The 18,903-nt window shown below is 36.6% G+C and overlaps 1 protein-coding gene across 1 annotated transcript; it reads left to right on the top strand.

Moving 5' to 3' along the window:
* Positions 1–7,730: 7,730 nt before the first annotated feature.
* Positions 7,731–16,733, top strand: TMEM244 (transmembrane protein 244). Its single transcript, XM_065632988.1, has 6 exons — positions 7,731–7,763; positions 11,059–11,144; positions 11,711–11,784; positions 13,820–13,945; positions 15,720–15,764; positions 16,639–16,733. Exons 1-6 carry the CDS (start codon positions 7,731–7,733, stop codon positions 16,731–16,733), a joined length of 459 nt encoding a protein of 152 aa, XP_065489060.1.
* Positions 16,734–18,903: the final 2,170 nt, after the last annotated feature.

Below are 18,903 nucleotides of genomic sequence, written 5' to 3'. Positions count from 1 at the left end.
TGGATATGTATCGCCTGTGGTATTTTGCATGAAAGAAGATGGAACAAAACACTGATGATTAGACACATTTCAATTCACCCATCTCCCCCTCCTGCCAGTCTGTCTGTGATTAAAAGCAACACTTTTACTGAAAATTTTTATGTAGTCAAACTGTCGCCCTACCTGAGAACTCTCAATGACTGGAGTGGCAGCTGCTCATGTGGGAAAAGCAAAGACATGGTCTGTTTGTGTTGAGGTTTTGAGTTACTACTAGAAAGAGTAGTCACAGCTAGCAACCACATCCCCTTGCTCCTAACTCAAAGCAGCTACCCGAATCTGCTCAGGAAATGCAAAAAGGTATGTTTTTTTGGCAGTGAATGGTCTGGTAGCACTTATACACTTACATAAGTAGGTTTATTCTCCCTACTTTTAATGCTAATTTGTCTGGGTTTGAGAGTAACTGGACATCTATCTACTTGTAGTACTTAAATGATCTCTGTTACTATACTATTCATGGTTTTAGTATTATTATGATACGTATTGTGACACAGGAAATGTATCTGAAATAGGGAAATGCTATTATTATACAGATAAATGTCTCATTGCTTCAGACTCCAAGTAGCAAAGAATTCTGCTCTTCCTTCTGCACAAGTAATTCCATAAATTTCCTAAGAAGCTTAGAAAACTTTAAAACCAGTGTCAGAATACAGTGTCCCTAGACCTGATTTTAAAATAGTAAAAAGATATGAGTCCTGCTTGTCTAAATCCTTCTGGAAACCAATTCCATAATCATGGAGGTGAAATACCTGAGGGCAAAATTATGTCAGACAGTCTAGAAGACGTGCCAAATAGCCAGCAGTAGCTAACCTCAGTGAATGACACGGACCAAAGGGTGACAAAAGGTCATTGGTCCATCTCCACTAGTCTAGAGGAGCACAAACACACAGGTCCTCCAATTTTAGAATATCCTGGATTGACAGGGGAATCCCCAAAACCCTGAAAACATGAGAAATGTGATGTGAAAAACTGAATTTAAAGAAGATTTAGGCTGCTGAGATTCATATTAGGATCACATTAGCCATTACCCTGCAGAAAGCCATTTAATAATGAATTCTGTTAAACTGGAGCTGTACTAAAGAGCTCTTGAAATACATTTTGGGGATGTCATAAATAGTATTTTTTGTTTGTTTTCTGGCAAATATCAGCTGGATCGAGTGTCAAATTAGCAGCAAAACTGAGTAAGAATTCTTTAGATGAGAGAATTTATTAGGTTTCTGTGCTTAATGGTATGTCTGCTTGCACTGTAGTAGTGAAAAATATAAATATACATAGATGTTTCATCGAGTTACTGAATGTACCTGTGTGCAACCTCCTATTCAGTGATCACAGACAAATGCTCAATTCATTGACAATATACTTTAGCCCAAATTGCCAACCTAGTTGCAATAAAGTGACTTGCATTCTGTTCTGGGCCATGAATCATGGCCACAAGAGTTAATTAAAGTTCTAATGGCAGGGTCACCAAGGTCAAGTGAATGAGTTTGTCTATATGTAATTAGGGCAGAGCAGAAGATAATGAAGTTCAATAGGTGTAAGTGAGAGCAGAAGCTGTCTGCCGTATTAAAATGCTTGACTTGAAGATTCAGAATTGCTTTTGAAGTGAAAAGTTGGGAAAAAGACCTTTTTACTTGTCAATGGAAGATATTTTTCTCTAGAAATGACAGGTCTGAAAATAGACAATGTCCCAGCGCCGTCTTTACTCTCATTTTCAAATCTGCCGAAGCCAAGAATGTGAGTAACATGATTGTTTCAACAGCACACATTTTTGTTTTCTAGGCAAAGGCAGTGTATCTATGACAGCAGAAAAATAAAGATAAATGAGAAAATTTTGTTGATGGAAAATTACCCTGGATGTGGTTTATTTTACATCAGATCAGTTTTAGAATTTCTGTATTTTCTCATATTAAAATGATGATCTCAAACTAAAGATGGCAAATAACAAAAATCATGAATTTGTGGCACTTTTTCAATCTAATAAGAAAAGACATACTTCATCCTGACTCCTCTATACAGACATCTCTTGCTCACAAGGTTGCTGTTTTTAAAACAATCACTTTCCTCAAATACCAATAAACAGCAAAAGCATACTCCATGAGCAGGACAAAATGCATGCAGAATAATTTACTGCATAATCCTAACAACCCAATATAAAAGCACCGAGGCAGGTTTATTTAAACTCCCTCTTCGGAGAGCAAAGGGAAACATGCGAACGTGTAAGTGTCCCAATAGTCCTTCCCCAGCAGTCCCCCTGCTGTATATGAACACATTTATGATAGCTACTGGCACCTCCTCAGAGCACCAGAAAGGGATGGTGAATTAGTGCCATGTATTACTGCACTGGGGACACCTGCCTGCAATGAACAAAAGTGAGACCATTAGGTCATTTCATAGAGACTCTACAGTTACATCTACCCCAGTAAATTCAAACAGTGACTGGGAACATTCTTGGGCACAGAAATATGATTGCACATTAAATTAAATGGTGACAGAAAAGGTTCTTGCCCATGACGGCAACCACAACCGGGGAGGCTGGTGCAGGCCTGGGCCGTGGCTCCCAGATACCTGGTGAGCAGCCACCCTGCCTGGTAGGATTTTCCTGGCGCTTCTATCGTACTAGCATACACACAGTGTATTGTTGCTTTGTTAAGCTTTCACCTAACATATAAAATTTATAGTTGAATAAATTATAAAATAGATAATCCCATAAAATATTAAACCGTTACAAAATCACCCATTATATCCTGTCAGGTAGATTTTTGCTTTTTCAAATGTTGCAAAACTAGGTTTAGTGCTGTTCGGTTATGTGGCGGCAGCCCATCTGCATATCTATGAAAGAGTGCAGAGAGAAAATGTTAGAGGAGAAACCCAACTATCACCATGATGGGCTGCTCCCAGGCACATCAAAGAGAGCCATTGGTCCATCTCCACAAGCCCAGAGGAGCACAGACACACAGTGGCAGGCAGGAACCCTAATTACAGCCTCCTGAGGAGCAAACACCTTGTGAGGTCTCCCTCCAGGTTTTTACCAGGAGAGCCTCAGCCCGGTTGCCCAGGTGTGAAACCCATCAAGATGAGTCACTGGGAGCAGCTCTCTGGATCACCTTTCAGGCTAAGGGGGTGGGATGCATTATGGTATGAATGGGAAGAGCATTTTTGGGATTGCCCAGTATTTATTAAGAGATGTTTAGAGGAGGAACCAAAGGCTGGAAAAGGAGGGATTTAGGTGATATGGGAAGGAACAAGTGTGGACAAGGGCATTCGCGTGTGAGAGTCTGGGCCAGTAACTGAAGTGGAGCTGCAGCCTCAGGGGCTCATATGCCCAGGTCTCAGCAACTGGGCAGACTGGGATCCAGGGGCCAGCTACTGGGCAGAGTGAGTGTCTGACCCAGCAACTGGAGGGACCTGCCTTGTACATGTGTATAAATACATCTTCTCAGTAGTGGGCCTCAAACATACTCAGCCAGGCAGGGGAGCAGGATGAGACCATTGGTATTGTCTGTGTCGGTGTGAGTACTCTGTGTGCCTGTGTGTCGTCTGTGTGGCATACATGTGTATACATATGCATATATGTGATATGTATGGTCTGCGTGTGTGTGCTTACTGGGAATACATTTCAGCCTTGCTGCTGGCTGGACCTGGGGGCATGAGGCTGCAGCAGCCTTGCCTCTGTCAGACTGCTTGATCCAGCATGAAATATTTTCCTCTAACAGTAGCAGCAATTTTGCAGCCCACTCCTCAATTTTGTGGGCCTAGTTGTAAGGAGATTTTTTCAGTGTTTCCTTATACTCATCAAAAATTCCCACTAACACTAGTGGAGATGCCAGAATATCTTCAAAATGTAGGCTTGTGGTAATCAGCACATTAAGCTTTTCAGCAGAAAGGCCAAATATTGATTTTTTTTTAAAATACAGACAATTGAACTCTGTTCCAAGACATACAGTGGGACAAGCGTAGAAAGTTTACATTGCTGCAATTGTATTATAGCTTCTCTCTGGATAAACAGAAGACTTAATTTTCAGTTCTATCAGTCCCACACCATTCACAAACAATAAAATTAATTTCTAGTTTGAATAAATAAAGCCTACTAAATTGGTTCCTTTGCCAAGACTTTCAAGCTTTATATTGAACTTGTTCACAAAGTCAACAGCGTCCGTTAACAAAACAAAAGATGTTGTTTACTATTTTTGCTATTAATTAAGCCAACTCCTTAGATACAAGTAGCTCATTGAGGTTAATTTTCCCTAAAATAATCCAGTTGATCTGCAGTTTGCAAATCAGAAAAAAATATACCAATTTTTGAGTTGAATTCTTCTACTACTATGAACATTTTAGAGTTCATGAGCTTTTACACTGAAATTCAAGGAGACAACTTTTCAGGAGATCAAAGTCCCTAAAATTCACCTCTTATTGAATCAATTATATTGAAAGCTCTTTCACTTTATATTATCAGGAATGAGTGCATTGTTAAAAGCAATCCAACAAATCTTGGAACCAATAAGAGACAGATAAATTTAAAGCACATTCCTGCTTCCACTTAATTCTCAGATTCCCCATCTCTCAAAATTTATCCATCTGCAACTCAGGTTAAAGAAGAAAAGAACCTAATTGCTTTAATCTTCATGGAGGTAGAGCCTAGACCTCACACGGTTCTAGCGCCTTCCATACAGGAGCCAAGCTGTTATAATGCTGTATAATGCATATACAATCGACACCAAACTGCATGTGCTGTCTTTCGTAGGATACAATTAAGCTATATTTGCTAAAGTGATAACACCTTGTAAGTCAATAAATTTTAGTGCTTTTTTCTTTTAAAAATGCATTTTCATCAGATTCACTCCAATGCATTGACGGAGTCTTCCAGTCACTGCAGTAAAAGAACAAAAATAGTGGCCACTGTTTATTTTTCCAAGCTCTTCTATCTTTGTACACAATTTAAGTATAGTTCCTCCCTATCAGCAGATGGAGACAGAGTACACATGTTTTGATGTCATCACCCTTCAGTTAATTAAGAATTTCTTACCACACAACCTAGATAGCATCCATTTGGCTGATCTTCACATTTTCTTAAAGATTCCAGGGTAATGGATCAACAAATGGTTTAGTAATTTCCCTCATTTTAAGACTTTGTTGTTGTTGTTTTGAAATTACATAAGAAATGTGATTTGGGTCTAAACCTACATCTTAGTCACAGTGTGCTGCAGAGCGTAACAACAACACAAATCACCCGTTAACTTTCATGACAGATATTCACGTAATATTGCTCTATGATACAGTCCTTCAAATTGCTGTGAATTATTTTTGCAATGCTATTCAACACCATCATAAATTGTGGGCTTAAATAGGAACATTCTAGAAAAAGCCTGTAAGTAATAAGCGGGGGCAGCAAACTTAGCAGAAAGCTTTTATAAAAATTTTCTCAAGGTTCATTATTAAAAATTGACTTTTTGTTTTGGCCTAGGCAGCAAATAGGAACCAGGTATTACCTCAGTAGTATTAAGTGCCATTATCAGTTTCTTAAAAGAGATACAGCCGTATAAAAGTATTTTTAATTTCATTTTCAAAAGGTGCCTTTAATTATCCTCCATTCTTCAATTGTCTGCACTTATGCTTTTGTCAATGTCTCTTAAACCTTGTCTGTTACTTCTCACAACAAAGTGCATGGGTACAGCCAAATACCAAATAACAGTATTAATTAATTATTCTCAAACACGTGAGCATAAAGTATCAGTATCCTACTAAAGTAACTGTTTCCTGGGTGTTTCAGTAAGGCAAACAAGCACAAACTCCAGGCGTTCAAAAGTAATGGAGTACTATTTTTCCTCATAGCCTTAATAAAAACCTGTAACATAATGCTTCAGAAAATAATCTGTATTTAAAAGTAGGGCTTGTAGAAACCAAAATAGAACATCTGCTTTAACCTCTATTAAAACTTGTCTTCTGTCTCCCTCTGCTGAATAGTTGCCATATTTCCTATAGCTGATCCAGTGAAGAAGAATTTGGAGAAATAAATCATTTAGAAAAACTGATTATTTCTTTATCTCAGCATTTTGCTAACAGCAACACAACATCTCTTCCTTTAATATTCACTATTGAGTGATTTAGTCAGTATTTTGGGTCACGCACAGTTTCTGCCATTCCCAATTTTGATTTGCCCCTGTTACTGGGTTACCACAATTCTGGTGCTTCCAATCTTGAAGCAAGAATGCAACAGAAATATTATCCTTTCTCTAAGAGAATTTGAGTCTCTTAGTCTCCCCAACAAATCCATGCCTACAGCTTCCATTACATTTCATTCAAAATCAGTGACTTTGGTCCTATCTTCAGTCTTTGTCTGGTTAAATTGACTCTTTGTGGAGAAGTACATCACTGAATGTAAACTCTTATTATGTTTAATAATGATTTTAGATTAATCCCATCCAGTACTCTTCCAATTATCTTGCTACTTTGACTTACTGCAAAAGTTTATGCAAATTAATGTTAGCTCGCGGCTGTTTTCTGCTGATACTTCGGGATAGATAGGATGCTCTTTGAATGAAAACTTTTGTCTCTTTTCAAATATTTTTTAATTACTAAAGCCAGTGTTTCCTCATTAATTTGCTACTTGTGACCATTGCAACAATTTAAGCAAATTGATTTAGGTTTTTTAATATTGTTTCAGCCTACTCCTTTGACATCACTTCAGTCCTCAAAATACGACATAACCAATGTACAGATTTTTGTGCTAACATTTTGCACAGGAAGGAATTTCACATAATACTACCAGTAATTTCCTGGAAAGTATTCACAATCTGGAGCTATCGAATCCATGAGCAAAAGCTCTTGTTTGCTGAGTGCGGACTATATTTTAACCCAGAAAACATTTATTTCGTATGATTAAAAAGACATAAAAAACCTAATGAAACTTGCACATATTACGTTAGTGATAGCAAAAAAGAAAAAAAGTTCATCTTCAATCAATTTCAGAAGTATTCTCTTGTATGATCTCCTTTTCTCAAATAACACAGCATATTGAATCATGATGTGTCTGTAAAAAGCCAAATCTGATTCCATTAAGGAGCTGCTCAGTAGAAGTTGGATCTGCTCTAAAGCACAATAAATTTCATTCTGCCAAAGGAACAAAATATGGTTCAGGAAAAGGAGACTAGTCATAACATAAGTCTGGCATTTCTTAACCTAATTATACCTAATTTAATGTGAGTTATACTTGGTGTAATAAAGTGATAGTCAAAAGAAAAATGTTAGCAAAGAGCTTTGTGAAGAACGTATTACTCCACGTCTGTAGTCAATAGAGTTAACCTTAGAAATTTTAAAACTAATTAAAAGTGGGAAGGTATAATAACCCCTAGGAACTGTGATCAAATGAAAGCTGAAAAAAGCAAATAGAAGGTAGAAAGTATTATTAATAATGTCTCTAAATACCCAAGTTATAGTATAGATATGCTTTGGCTGATTGCAGCTACGAAAGTACGAACATTAAACGAGCTGGTAGGATTTCTCTCTGCTCTTCAGCGGCTTACAGTTCACTCACAGATGGCTTCTGTCTCAATTCAGTTTAATCCAATCAGCTTGCCTCACTCTGTCTTATACTTACCTATAGGAATGCTTTTTTGGGTGAAAACCAGCTGCTGCTTCCTGCTGATGTTGGCGTCCGGAATATAGCAACAGCATTTCCTTTCACTCATCATGTGTCCATGGCTCTCAAGGTCAAAACTGCTGAAACCAAGGTAAAGGGAATTGAGTTTGTTTAGTGTTGTGTGTCAGTGGATAGTATTTAGAGAATTAGCTATTGCGGGGCTTGAAGGAGCTATTTCTTTCATTCTTACAGAGTGCTCTTCAATGTTCTCTTCCTAAAAAGCAAAATTTAAAGGACACTTTATACTATAGTGCTGGTAGTAAGTACTGCAAAGTACATATTATAAAAATAATTTCAAAATATGTGATGTAGTTCCATTTATAATTCTTGAAAGTATCTAATAAAATCCTATATTTGATGACACCAGTGATTTCCTAAGATTGTTTAAGTTGTTTTGACATATAATAAATTACCCTGGAGTTTTTAACTTGTGGGGTTTTTTTGCTTTGAAATACCTCAAGATTTAGAAAGTAAAAAAATAGTTTGAAAATAAAAAGAATTCTGAAATTTTTAAAAATACATTCAGATTTCAGTGGAAAGGTCAAATAAAAATAATGAAGTAGAATGTGATACAACTGGACATTTTTTGAAGAGTTTTCATTTTCATGTTACATGCATTTCTTCACTGAACAAAGCATGCTGCACCTAATACATCACTACATCCCTAAGACAGGGATTAAGAATATTCTGGGTGCAATGAGAAAAATCCTGGGCCTTTGACGCCAATGAAAGTTTGTCACTTCAAGAGAGACTAGGAATTCACCCAATTAGAGAGCAACAGGTCATTGGCTCACAGCCATCCTTCAGCTCTGTGATTTTGACTTCAGTCCTGCCTCACCACTTTTATTACAGTACAAATCTATATCTACAGCAGATAAAGCATCAAGGAGGCCATGCATAGAGGAGGGGCAGCAGATAAAGGAGAATTACAGGAAATGTGCATCTGCTCAGAGCAGTGGGATGAAAATGATTCCCACCAAATATGTGCCAAAGATTAAAATTCCAATGCTTAGATGTACTTCGAGGGGTGTAGGAGGTAGCATGGCTGCCAGACTTGCACATGACATTACAGTAACTGTGGTGTACACCATGGAAAATAAGGGATCAAATGGGTTATTTGTCCCATTTTCATTTAGAATAACACTGAAGAGAGTGGAAATGGGAGAGCTGTATTTAGCTCTCAGACCAAACTGGCTGAAGAGAGATTAATTGTTCTCAGTTTTTGCTTGGCTTTGTTTTGATGCAGGGAAAAAAGAAAAGCCTAAGACTGTCCTGGACATTTACTTATTGACAAATATCGGTTTGCACAGGCATGATGGATTTCTCTCCTATTGCATTCGAAACTAAAGCTCCTTGATCTCTTTCCTCGTGGGAGATAGATGCACTATTCAATATTTAGCACTTTACAATATTTAGCAATGTAAAAATAAGTAGTTTGCTAAATCCACAGTATCCACACTTGTGTCCATGTTGGATGGTTCCATAAATATATTATTTACCACACAAGCATTCAAAGAACTAAGGCCAGAAGTGAACACTAGAGATGTTTGAGTAAAGCTTCCTCGAGAGAGGCATCTGGTTTTGCTTTGAAGGATGTGTTATTTCCAAAGGCAGTTTGTTCCATTGGTTAATTGCCTGTAGAGTTAAAAATATCCTTCATGCATCTTTCAAATTTGTCTGGCTTTAACTTGCAGCTGTTTACTTCTTTGGGCTTTTCTGATAGATTAAAGAGCCCTTAAGTACCTGGTATTTTCTGCCTGTGAAGGTACTTATCCATCATAATCAAATCAGCCCTCAGAGCTAAACAGATTGACCTCTTGAGGGCTGTAGTCCTAATGAAAAAAAAAAAAGAAAAGAAAAGGAAACCCAAACACCCAACATTTCTAGCCATCAGTTACCTTTTGTGGCTCTTCTTTGCACCTTCTTAATTTCTTAGCTTACTTTTAAAATTGCTGGTGCCAAATTGGATGCCACTGTGTCTTCCCAGTGTTGTGGTCAGAGGTAACACTTCTTCCTTATTTCTATTCATATTCTCCTGCCTTAAAACCCAAAGCCATAAGGGCTTGTTTTATGTCACAATGTTGCAAGAGAAGCTCATAAAAATGAACTAGTATGAGCTAATGTTCATCTACGGCCCTTCTCAGAGTCACTGCCTCCTTGAGTAAGGGCTCCTTTTCCTATAGAAAAGAAAAACCGATTTTACTGAGCACTCTACCAACTTTAGTAAACATCTTCAGTTTTGTGTTCTTAAGCAAGCACACAATTTTGCCAAAGCACTTGCTCAAGTTTGATGCACAGAGAAGTCTAGTTCTGATGTCCCACATTTCCCTTTAAAAAAATAAAAGCCCAAATAAACATCTGGAATGTCATTATATCACCACAGAAAAACAGAAATTAAAGTGCAGAGCATTAGTAAGACTTTTATTATTACCAAAACATACTAACCACCAAAACATAGTTTTCGATTATATCTGTAGGAATTAATACAAATCCTATGGTCTGCATAATTCAGGAAGCCAACTGAGAAGATCAGAGATGTGTGTTCAGAGATATGTTTACTTGAAACGATCTCAAGGTATTTTGTGAACTTTGTTAGAGGAAAGCTAACAGGTTTTTCTCTGGCTACATTGCTTCTGAAACTTCAGTTTAGAAATGAAGACACTGAAATGGAATGAAAGAAACAACTATACCAAGGTATCTTAGGAAACATACATTCTTTGTATAATTTTGTATATAGCATTGCTCTTTTCTTAAAGACACAGTATTCAATCATAAGGTAGTGGTTGATTTATGAAACTCATATCTTTAGGTGTATTTTTTCATCTTGGAGTTGGAATTTATTGAATTTTGAAAAATATTTAATGGATATGCCTCATTACTCATTGAAGTTGTCTACACCCTTACCTTTGGAAGTAAGCAGTAGGGTGACATTTTCTGGAGGCTGAGAAATTTAACAGTTACTGCTTTACAATTTTCTACATTGTATTTGTGTACAGTTTCAACATGCAAGGATGGCACTTCTTTTAAGTTAAAAACTAAGCTAAAACTAGGTTAAAAACTAATTGAGCATCTGGACGATCTTAAACTCTCAAGGTCTCCTGTGTAATAACTGTCAAGAAATGTGCTTCTCATTCTCTATACACTTATAAATTAAATAAGTATACAATAATATATGATAAAAACAAAGAACCATGCATTATAACCATATATAGGGGCTGAAATGTACCAAAGAGTCTTTAACAACTCCTGTGTAATTTGCAACAGCAAAAATTCTGTGTACATATTTAGTTTTCTATTTTTTTCTTCACATCTGGAATTACTTTCTTACAATCATGTACTTAATGTAAACATGACATTAGGTTTTACTGTCTTTTTTCATTTTGCAGGTTGTTCTGGTGAACCTGTTGATATGCATGGCAGTTTTCTACACTGTGTACTATGTGGTCCTATCTGTGTGCTTTGCAGTATTCAAGTAAGATTTCCTTGTCTTTAGTCTAATATGATGGCATACTACAACTGGATACAATGAGTAGAGCTATGACCCTGTAGCGGAGGCATCCAGACTGGAGGCATCCAGTCCCAGTTATCCCGTGAACACATTTTTCAAATTCCGTTGAATTGTTGTTGTACCTTAACCTTTGTTCAAGCGCACCAATTGGCAAATGGAGACCCAAAACTAGATAAAATATTGGTTCTAATCTATTTCCTTGCACTTGCACCATGTAAATAAATGAATGTAAGAGCAAAAATGACATTAAAAAAGGAAAAGAAAGATTTTATAGTCGATAAAAAAGACACATTATATTCTCCTAGGAAGTTGATTAGCATTTATTGTGCCAGTTATGTCTTAAATAAAAGTGGAGATCATGGACAATGTGTGCAAGGGCAAGACCACAACATGCAATGGAATGTAGAGAGCTTATAAAAGCCCAGAATATTCCATATGAAATTGTATCTAAAAGCACTAGTAATGTGTCATACAATCACTAAATCTTTATGAAAGAGTTCTGGTTACATTTATACTTTCTCTTTCCACAGGATTAAAATGTTGGATGGTTTGGCACCTTTTGATTTTAAGACAAATCCCTCATGGATTAACCCATATTATTTAGGTAACTGAAGTTTGTTTCGCTTTTTTTTTTTTTTTTTCCCAGCCAAGAAAATAGATTGTATCTGGATGTACATTTATCTTCCTCATGGACAGTATTTTAAAGCTGGTTTAGTAATACTAATAATTTCTGTATTTTAGCTACACTGCATTTAAATGCCTATTCGTCTCCTCTTCACTTCTCATTTTTGTATTGCTACTTATCATGCAAGTGATTGTTAGGTTTTTCCTTGAGTTGTTCTTGTGACCTTGCATGCTGCTTTGCCAGGATGCTTCTTTTTCATTGCAGAACAATACTCTATTCTCTGTAAAGTTCCTGCACAAAATTGTTACATTTAATTTTCATACTGCAGCAAATTTCTTGTGAATCATTTGATCCAGATCTGAATAACGAGTCACATTCAACTAATGGAAATTTTGCTTTGGTAATGTGGAGAATACAGTGGGCGTTAAAATGTCAATTTTTGATTGTAGCTCAATCCCTAAACATATCTTTATATATCCTAATAAAAATTTCTGCGTTTTTGTCTGAAGCTCTCAAAATATATTCTTTTTTGTAAACTGTCATTCCTAAAAAATTACATGCATACACAAAATTTTACCAGATATGTAATCTATTTTACAAAGGCAAACCACATCATTTGTCAGTAAAGTAAAGCTCAAAAGTCAGTTAGTTCATCAGGCTAAAAAGAGTAATAAAAACGCATGGATATTTGTACAGTGTCAAATACTTATTTCGTATTTAAAAAGAACATTTCAGTTGTAGCAGTGGAAAATTAAATCATATTCCATTAGAATTACTTTTCAGAGTCCTAATTTAATTACTGTATTTCAATATGATTTTTTCAAAAAAATGTATCAACTAGTTTGATGTAGCATGTTTATATGCCAAAGATAGCAACTATGTCAAGCAACTGGTGAGTATTCCACCCTCCTTTCTATCCACTTCATGAAATAAAATGGAATAGCAAAACATAACAGATTCTGTTTAAAGTCTATGGGCACAGAGACAGAACAAAAGTCTCTGAATTATGTTGCCAATGAGAATTAGTTTACTCAAGAGTCTCACTCATGCCTGTTAAAAACAGAAATATGTCTTTAAAAGATAACATCAAAACAAAAATGGAAATCAGCTCAAAACTGAAGTATCATTACTGGCCCCGTTTTGTAAAAAAGTTTACAGAGCAACTGTCTACACTAAGCGTACTTTATAAACTATAAAACAATTGGCATAATTTAGAGGGATACCACGAAATATAATCTGTAAACTTTTTATAATCACTTTGCTGATAATCCCCATTCGTGGTTTAACACAAGACAGTGCTATTATAGCTGCCGAATGTCGGGCACAGCGAGCGCACGGTGGCTGTGCCAGCCTTGTATCAGCACAGAAAAAAGTCCAGCTCTTGGTCGCACCTACCCCAAGACCCACACAGATGGGTAGCCTCTGCTCACCTTGTGGGTTCTCTGTTCGATCTCCCCTTGCATCTCTTGTCTTTAAATTCTTCTGATATACATATGTATATATGTTCTGGTATATATTATCTATACATATTTGATGCAATGAGGTCAATGGGGAGAAAGCTATGAAGTTTCTTACCAAACATAACCCCTTAACCACACAATACTGTTTTGGATGAGAAAAATTTGATCTATGTCAGTATGAGCCAAATCTATTTGAGGCTGTATGCAAAGAGTGTGGATGGTCCCTAAATAAAATTTCCATGCCATTTCTCCTCTAGGCTGTATAAACTGGTCACAGTCCTGTCACTGGTCATAATCTTGTTAATCCTCACGTTTTTACATAAAATATATAGCATTTTAAAGTCTATAGGGAAATCAAGATACAGCCCATACAGATATCAAGTGGCAAAATTAGAAATAAACTTTATAATGAAAACATCTGGGTACTATTTAATCTTGTAAAAAAAATTCTGTAACTATCTCAGACACTTTAACTTCCTATTGCTACTATTTTGAATATGAGAAAAAGCTTTTCAAAACTGTGTTCGGTGTAAATATCCTATTTTCATTTACAGTTCTTGTGATATCATTGGAAATAACTTTCTTCATTTGTGGTCTGCTGTTTGCCCTGGTTGTGGAAGAATGGGTTTGGGATTACGCTGTAACAGTTACTATTGTTCATATCATCATAACTTCAGTCGGTAAGTAGGTTTACTGCTAAATATATGCATAGTATAACAAATTGAAGGACCAATCAAATATAATTCCTCTACTGTATTACTGGACTTACTCATTTTCCTTAAAGCTAAATATATTGCTCTCTATTTTCCATCCATTTGACTCATGCATGTATTTAAATCCTGCCATTTAAAACTCAGTTCTGGTTTTGTTGCAGAATACTAAAATACAGTTTTCTTATAAAAATTTGAGAGCTTTAGTTCATGTTCTAACAGTTCATATCAAACAGATACAGCCTAGATACAATTTCTGCATCTGGGAGATGTGTTTTTCTCTAAATCCAGAAATTAATAGTTGTCTATGTCCTGACTCTTTAAGATCTACTCATTAACATTTCAGCTCTAGTTCAGAGTAAAACTGAGGCTTGCTTCAGCAAAGCCCATTCAAAGTCTTTAAGTTAGATCTATTGAACTAAACGTTATTGAGGAAAGTGAAGAATTTTACCATTGAAGCATCCTTTGTTTCCTGAAACTCTTTCCCTCAAAGGAAAGAAAAGGAAAAGAACGGGCTGCTGTAAATGAGACCCATCATCACTTTTTGCCAATCTCTGTTAACCTGCTACCTCTTCTCATGCTATTTAGCAGAATGCTTCTATGGCTGATTAGAAAACATATCCTAACCACATCCTTGCCACAGCCCATTTGGGAACTGTTTTCTCCTTTAACAATGAGCTTAGTATTTTTATTCTAGAATTTAGAAATAGGAAAAAATATCACTGACAAATTAGGACCCCTTCCCTAGTATGTAACAATTCATTTTCCATTTTCCAATGCTTTGTCCATTTGTCTTTTAGCACAGATGGGCATTCTCCAGTTCCCATGACAAGTTAAGACAGAGACCAACAGAGGCTTCATCTTAAAAAATTAAGCATAATTTCTCAACTACTGACTTCGATTTCCTGGAATTTAAACTACTGTTATTCCTTATGAATAACATTTGTATTTAAATCAAGGAATTTATAAAAATTACAAGAAAACCTGCTTTGTATGTAGTTTACACAGGATGGGACCTTCTATCATTGTATTAGATGATGCATTTTGATGTCTAAACAACCCCAGATTTGTTATTGTTTAGTTCAGATGGTCAACCAAAGCTCTGCTGGCTGACTCTGAGCTGCCAGCATACGCAGTGTGCCTCCCAGCTCACTCCACTACCTCTACAGCCCTGTCAGCTTTTTTTTTGGAGGGGCAACGTTGGGTCATCTAATGTCCTTGCAGTTGATCATGCAGTGGGGATGTGGGTCAGCTTGCACGAGGCAAGGGCACGTGCCTGACACGAGAGAGAAGATGCCGTACGACAGTGCCAACCTGCAGCGTGCAGATCCAGCCCTTCATGCGCTGCATCACCTATTACACTGAAAACGTCAGGCAGCTTAATTTATTTGGATGGCAGCAATATGTAGGCAGTCTACCAGGGGATCTGTGTCTCTGTTCTGCTAAACTGTGTACAGGTAAGTAATGAAAAAGGCATTTCTTCCACAGAGACTCTAAGAGCTCCGTTTAGCACACACTTACTAGCTTTAAGACTTGCCTTCCAGTGAGATCGCTTACCAGGCTAAGCTTAATGGTACGGCCAAGTATCTGAATGACCAGGACCTAAATATGCATTTGCAATGTCAATAAACTACATAATTTATGAAACATAACTAAGCAGACCTTTGATAACATAATGTAATGCTGGCAAGTCCCCCTCCTTGTTGTTTAAATATTTACATTTAACTTTTTGTTCTCCTTGCAGTTATGTCTGAATTCCCCCTGATGCTACACTGGTGGCTGGCATTAGGTATAATTACATTTTTTAATGTTTAAAATGTTATACTCTGTGTAGACAATTTGTATTTACAGCATGAATTGTTTCTTTTAAATGTCTGTCTACTCACGAATTTGAGAACTGTCAACAATTAAAGAAGAAATATATGTTTTCATTTGTACTTTTAATGACACAGACAAGTAACACTGGGCTAACATTTGCCTTGCCTTAAAAAAAGTCTTCTATTTTAAGACTAGAATGTATTCAGCTTATGCTAATCTTGCTAACAAACAGCAGACACCCTCATGTTCTTGAAATAAATCATGATTAAATCCTGACTAATCAAACTATCTCAATTTGGGTATCAAAAAGACAGTTGTCCAAACTAGTCTTTCTTAGTACCCTTGGTAATCAATGAAAAGAAACAGGCACCTTCAGAGACAATTTTTATAAACACTGTGCACAGGTACTTATGGTAGATGAGATAAATCCCAGTCATCACATTTCCTTGGAGTGAATGACAAACATACATTTCTGAATGTTTAATTTTCTGTAAAATTAAAAGCAAAGCTTTGTACTAAAATATATCACCTTGAAAAACAGTTAAGGGAAAAGGACTGATTTCTGTTCTTCCTTCTTATATGATGGATAACAAGGATTGACAGCTGCAGTAAATTCCTAAATGATGGGGACAGGCAAATAAATTCCCTGTCCTGCAACTGGTTTTGTATCAGCAGCTGCTGGGGTTGATGTCTTTGTAGGTGCTTAAAGCCTTGGGCAAAACCTTTAAGTAGACAGGCCATTTTTAAAAAATTGGAGATAAAAAGAATATCAGTTTAAAGTTTTATCATAACATTCGTATTCCACTATAAAAATTAATGTAAAACAGTCATATATTTTCTTTCAGGATCTGGAGTAATTTCAATGATTTGTGGAGGACAGATTTTGGCATACTGCTTGTTCAAAGACAACTTCATTTACCCGATTCTAGATGATTTTTGAAAAGCCAGATTAGAACTTGCCTTTGTATTCACATGAATTATATGGTTACATTAACAACATAATTAAAATGAAGTTAGCAACTGTCTAATTGAAAGGCTAATATTTAACTTACCACACCTCTTGTATCTTACATTTGTTTGCAAGTGTCAATGTCATGACTTTCAGCTGTTGTATGTAATCACTTCTGGCTTTTGTATGTACATTTTCCATTAAGCAAATAATTAGATAAACTGTCTCTCTTTAAAAAAACAAATAAACCATAAGGAGGGTAAGAACAATGATCCAAGACTTTTGCAAAATCCTACAAGGAAAAAACAGACATGAATTTAGTGTTTTCAAGGTGCTTGTTGTCTATTGTATTTTAAGAAATGTTGACTAATTTAGGCTGGAGTCTGATGTCCCACAAGCGCTGCAAAAAAAAAAGTCACCCTATCTGGTATAGATCACTGTAGTTTTAACACAGTCTTTACTGGCAAACCCCTGGCAAAGAAGAACCCCTCAACAGCACGTAGCTTTTCATCTTCAAGCTCTCACCTAGAAGCTGACCAAGACAACAGGAGGCAGACTTACAGTCCCCAATGTTTGGTTGACCCCCTTGCCTCCAGGGTGCTACAGACAAATGCTTTCTACAATAGCTTCAGGCTATTCTGTCATTTTCTAATGATCCACTCGTGGCCACGCTGCACTGGAACAAGGAAAGGCAAATGCTACCGACAGCCACATTTTAGTTATCGCTTTCTCTCTGCCCGAGCTGCATGTGGCCAATGCCAAAGTGTGAGTCTGTGGGCAATGGTAATGAAAAAACAACAGACAAATCACAGTAGCAGCTTCAAGTAACTCTTTATCTCTCTAACCATAATAAAACTGTAACAGGAAAATTGCTGGAAGGCAACTTTATCTTAAATACAATACCAGTGATTGGATTTTAACTGCAGTTTGCTTGGAAGAGCAAGACTAGATTGTTGTTTGGACAGGAGTGCTAAATGTTTCATTTGCCTCAACCTTACGCAACAGATAATGCCTCTGAAGAATTTGTCCCCTGTTGATCTAATCGAACATCTCAAAATTTGTTGCAAGTTTTAAAATCTTCAATTAAGTTTCAATACTGACAATATATACATGGTGAGAAGCATGTTTCAAAAGAATTGCAAAAGAAAGCTTGTGTCTCATGAATTACAGATATGTGAGCCATTTTAGCGACAAACCAGGTATGTAAACCCGTAGCACTGAATAGACATACACTTTACAAGTTGTTCTGCATAATACGCTGTGAACTGAAGTCAGCAGAGAGAATTCTGGAGAGTGAATGAACTGACCCACAGTGATCACTGGTCTGAGCCATGGACCAGTTTTAGTTTGATTAATTTCTATCTTCATAAACCTTAGTGTGCAGATACCTGACTGGTATTATGTGTTCAAAAAACGTTTGCAAATTTCTTCCAGATTCATTTCAGTTCAGAACTATAAAAATGAATGGGAAGGAAGTATTGTCTAATGTAAATTCATACCTCTGTCCTCATCCTCACACAGTCTGTGTGTGTGGGTAGTGTGCCATGTGGCAGAACATAAGTGGATCAGATAAAAAGTTAATCCATGGGTGGAACAAGTTTCTATTTTTAACCTGGCAGGATTTTCCTCTATGTGTGTCAGCCCAGCTGCAGCTTGTAGTAGCTGTGTTGCCCAGTCTTGACATTTTCAACTTTTGTTTTCTATTTAAAATCTTAAATCACCAGCAGGAGATCCCTTCAGACTAATATGAAGAGTGCTTTAGTCCCAGGATTTCTCCAAAGCATGTACGACTAGGCCAGTGCTAGAAAAACAATCACAACAATAACTCTATTGAGGATTAAAAGCCTTAGCCCAGCTATTAAAGCATCATTAGCTTTTGCATTACTTTCAAATATGGAATGGTGAGACAATTTCAATGTTATGTGTTTCATCTTTTCCATCACTTTTATGTGTAGTACCAATGATAAATATTACACATAATATTCAAAATGTAGACAAAGTTCATATTTTACAAAAAAATATTCATCATATAAGCAATATGAGTTATATCTGTGTGGGCATTACGTGACGAGAAGCCTTCAAAGATAATAGCTAATACTGGGTGATTTATGTCTGATACACCAAAAAGGTAATTTTGAATACGACAAACCTGGCTGTTTCT

Source organism: Caloenas nicobarica, chromosome 3 (assembly GCF_036013445.1).
Source record: "Caloenas nicobarica isolate bCalNic1 chromosome 3, bCalNic1.hap1, whole genome shotgun sequence".
Classification (NCBI taxonomy): domain Eukaryota; kingdom Metazoa; phylum Chordata; class Aves; order Columbiformes; family Columbidae; genus Caloenas; species Caloenas nicobarica.
This window is presented reverse-complemented; position numbering and strand designations above follow the sequence as displayed.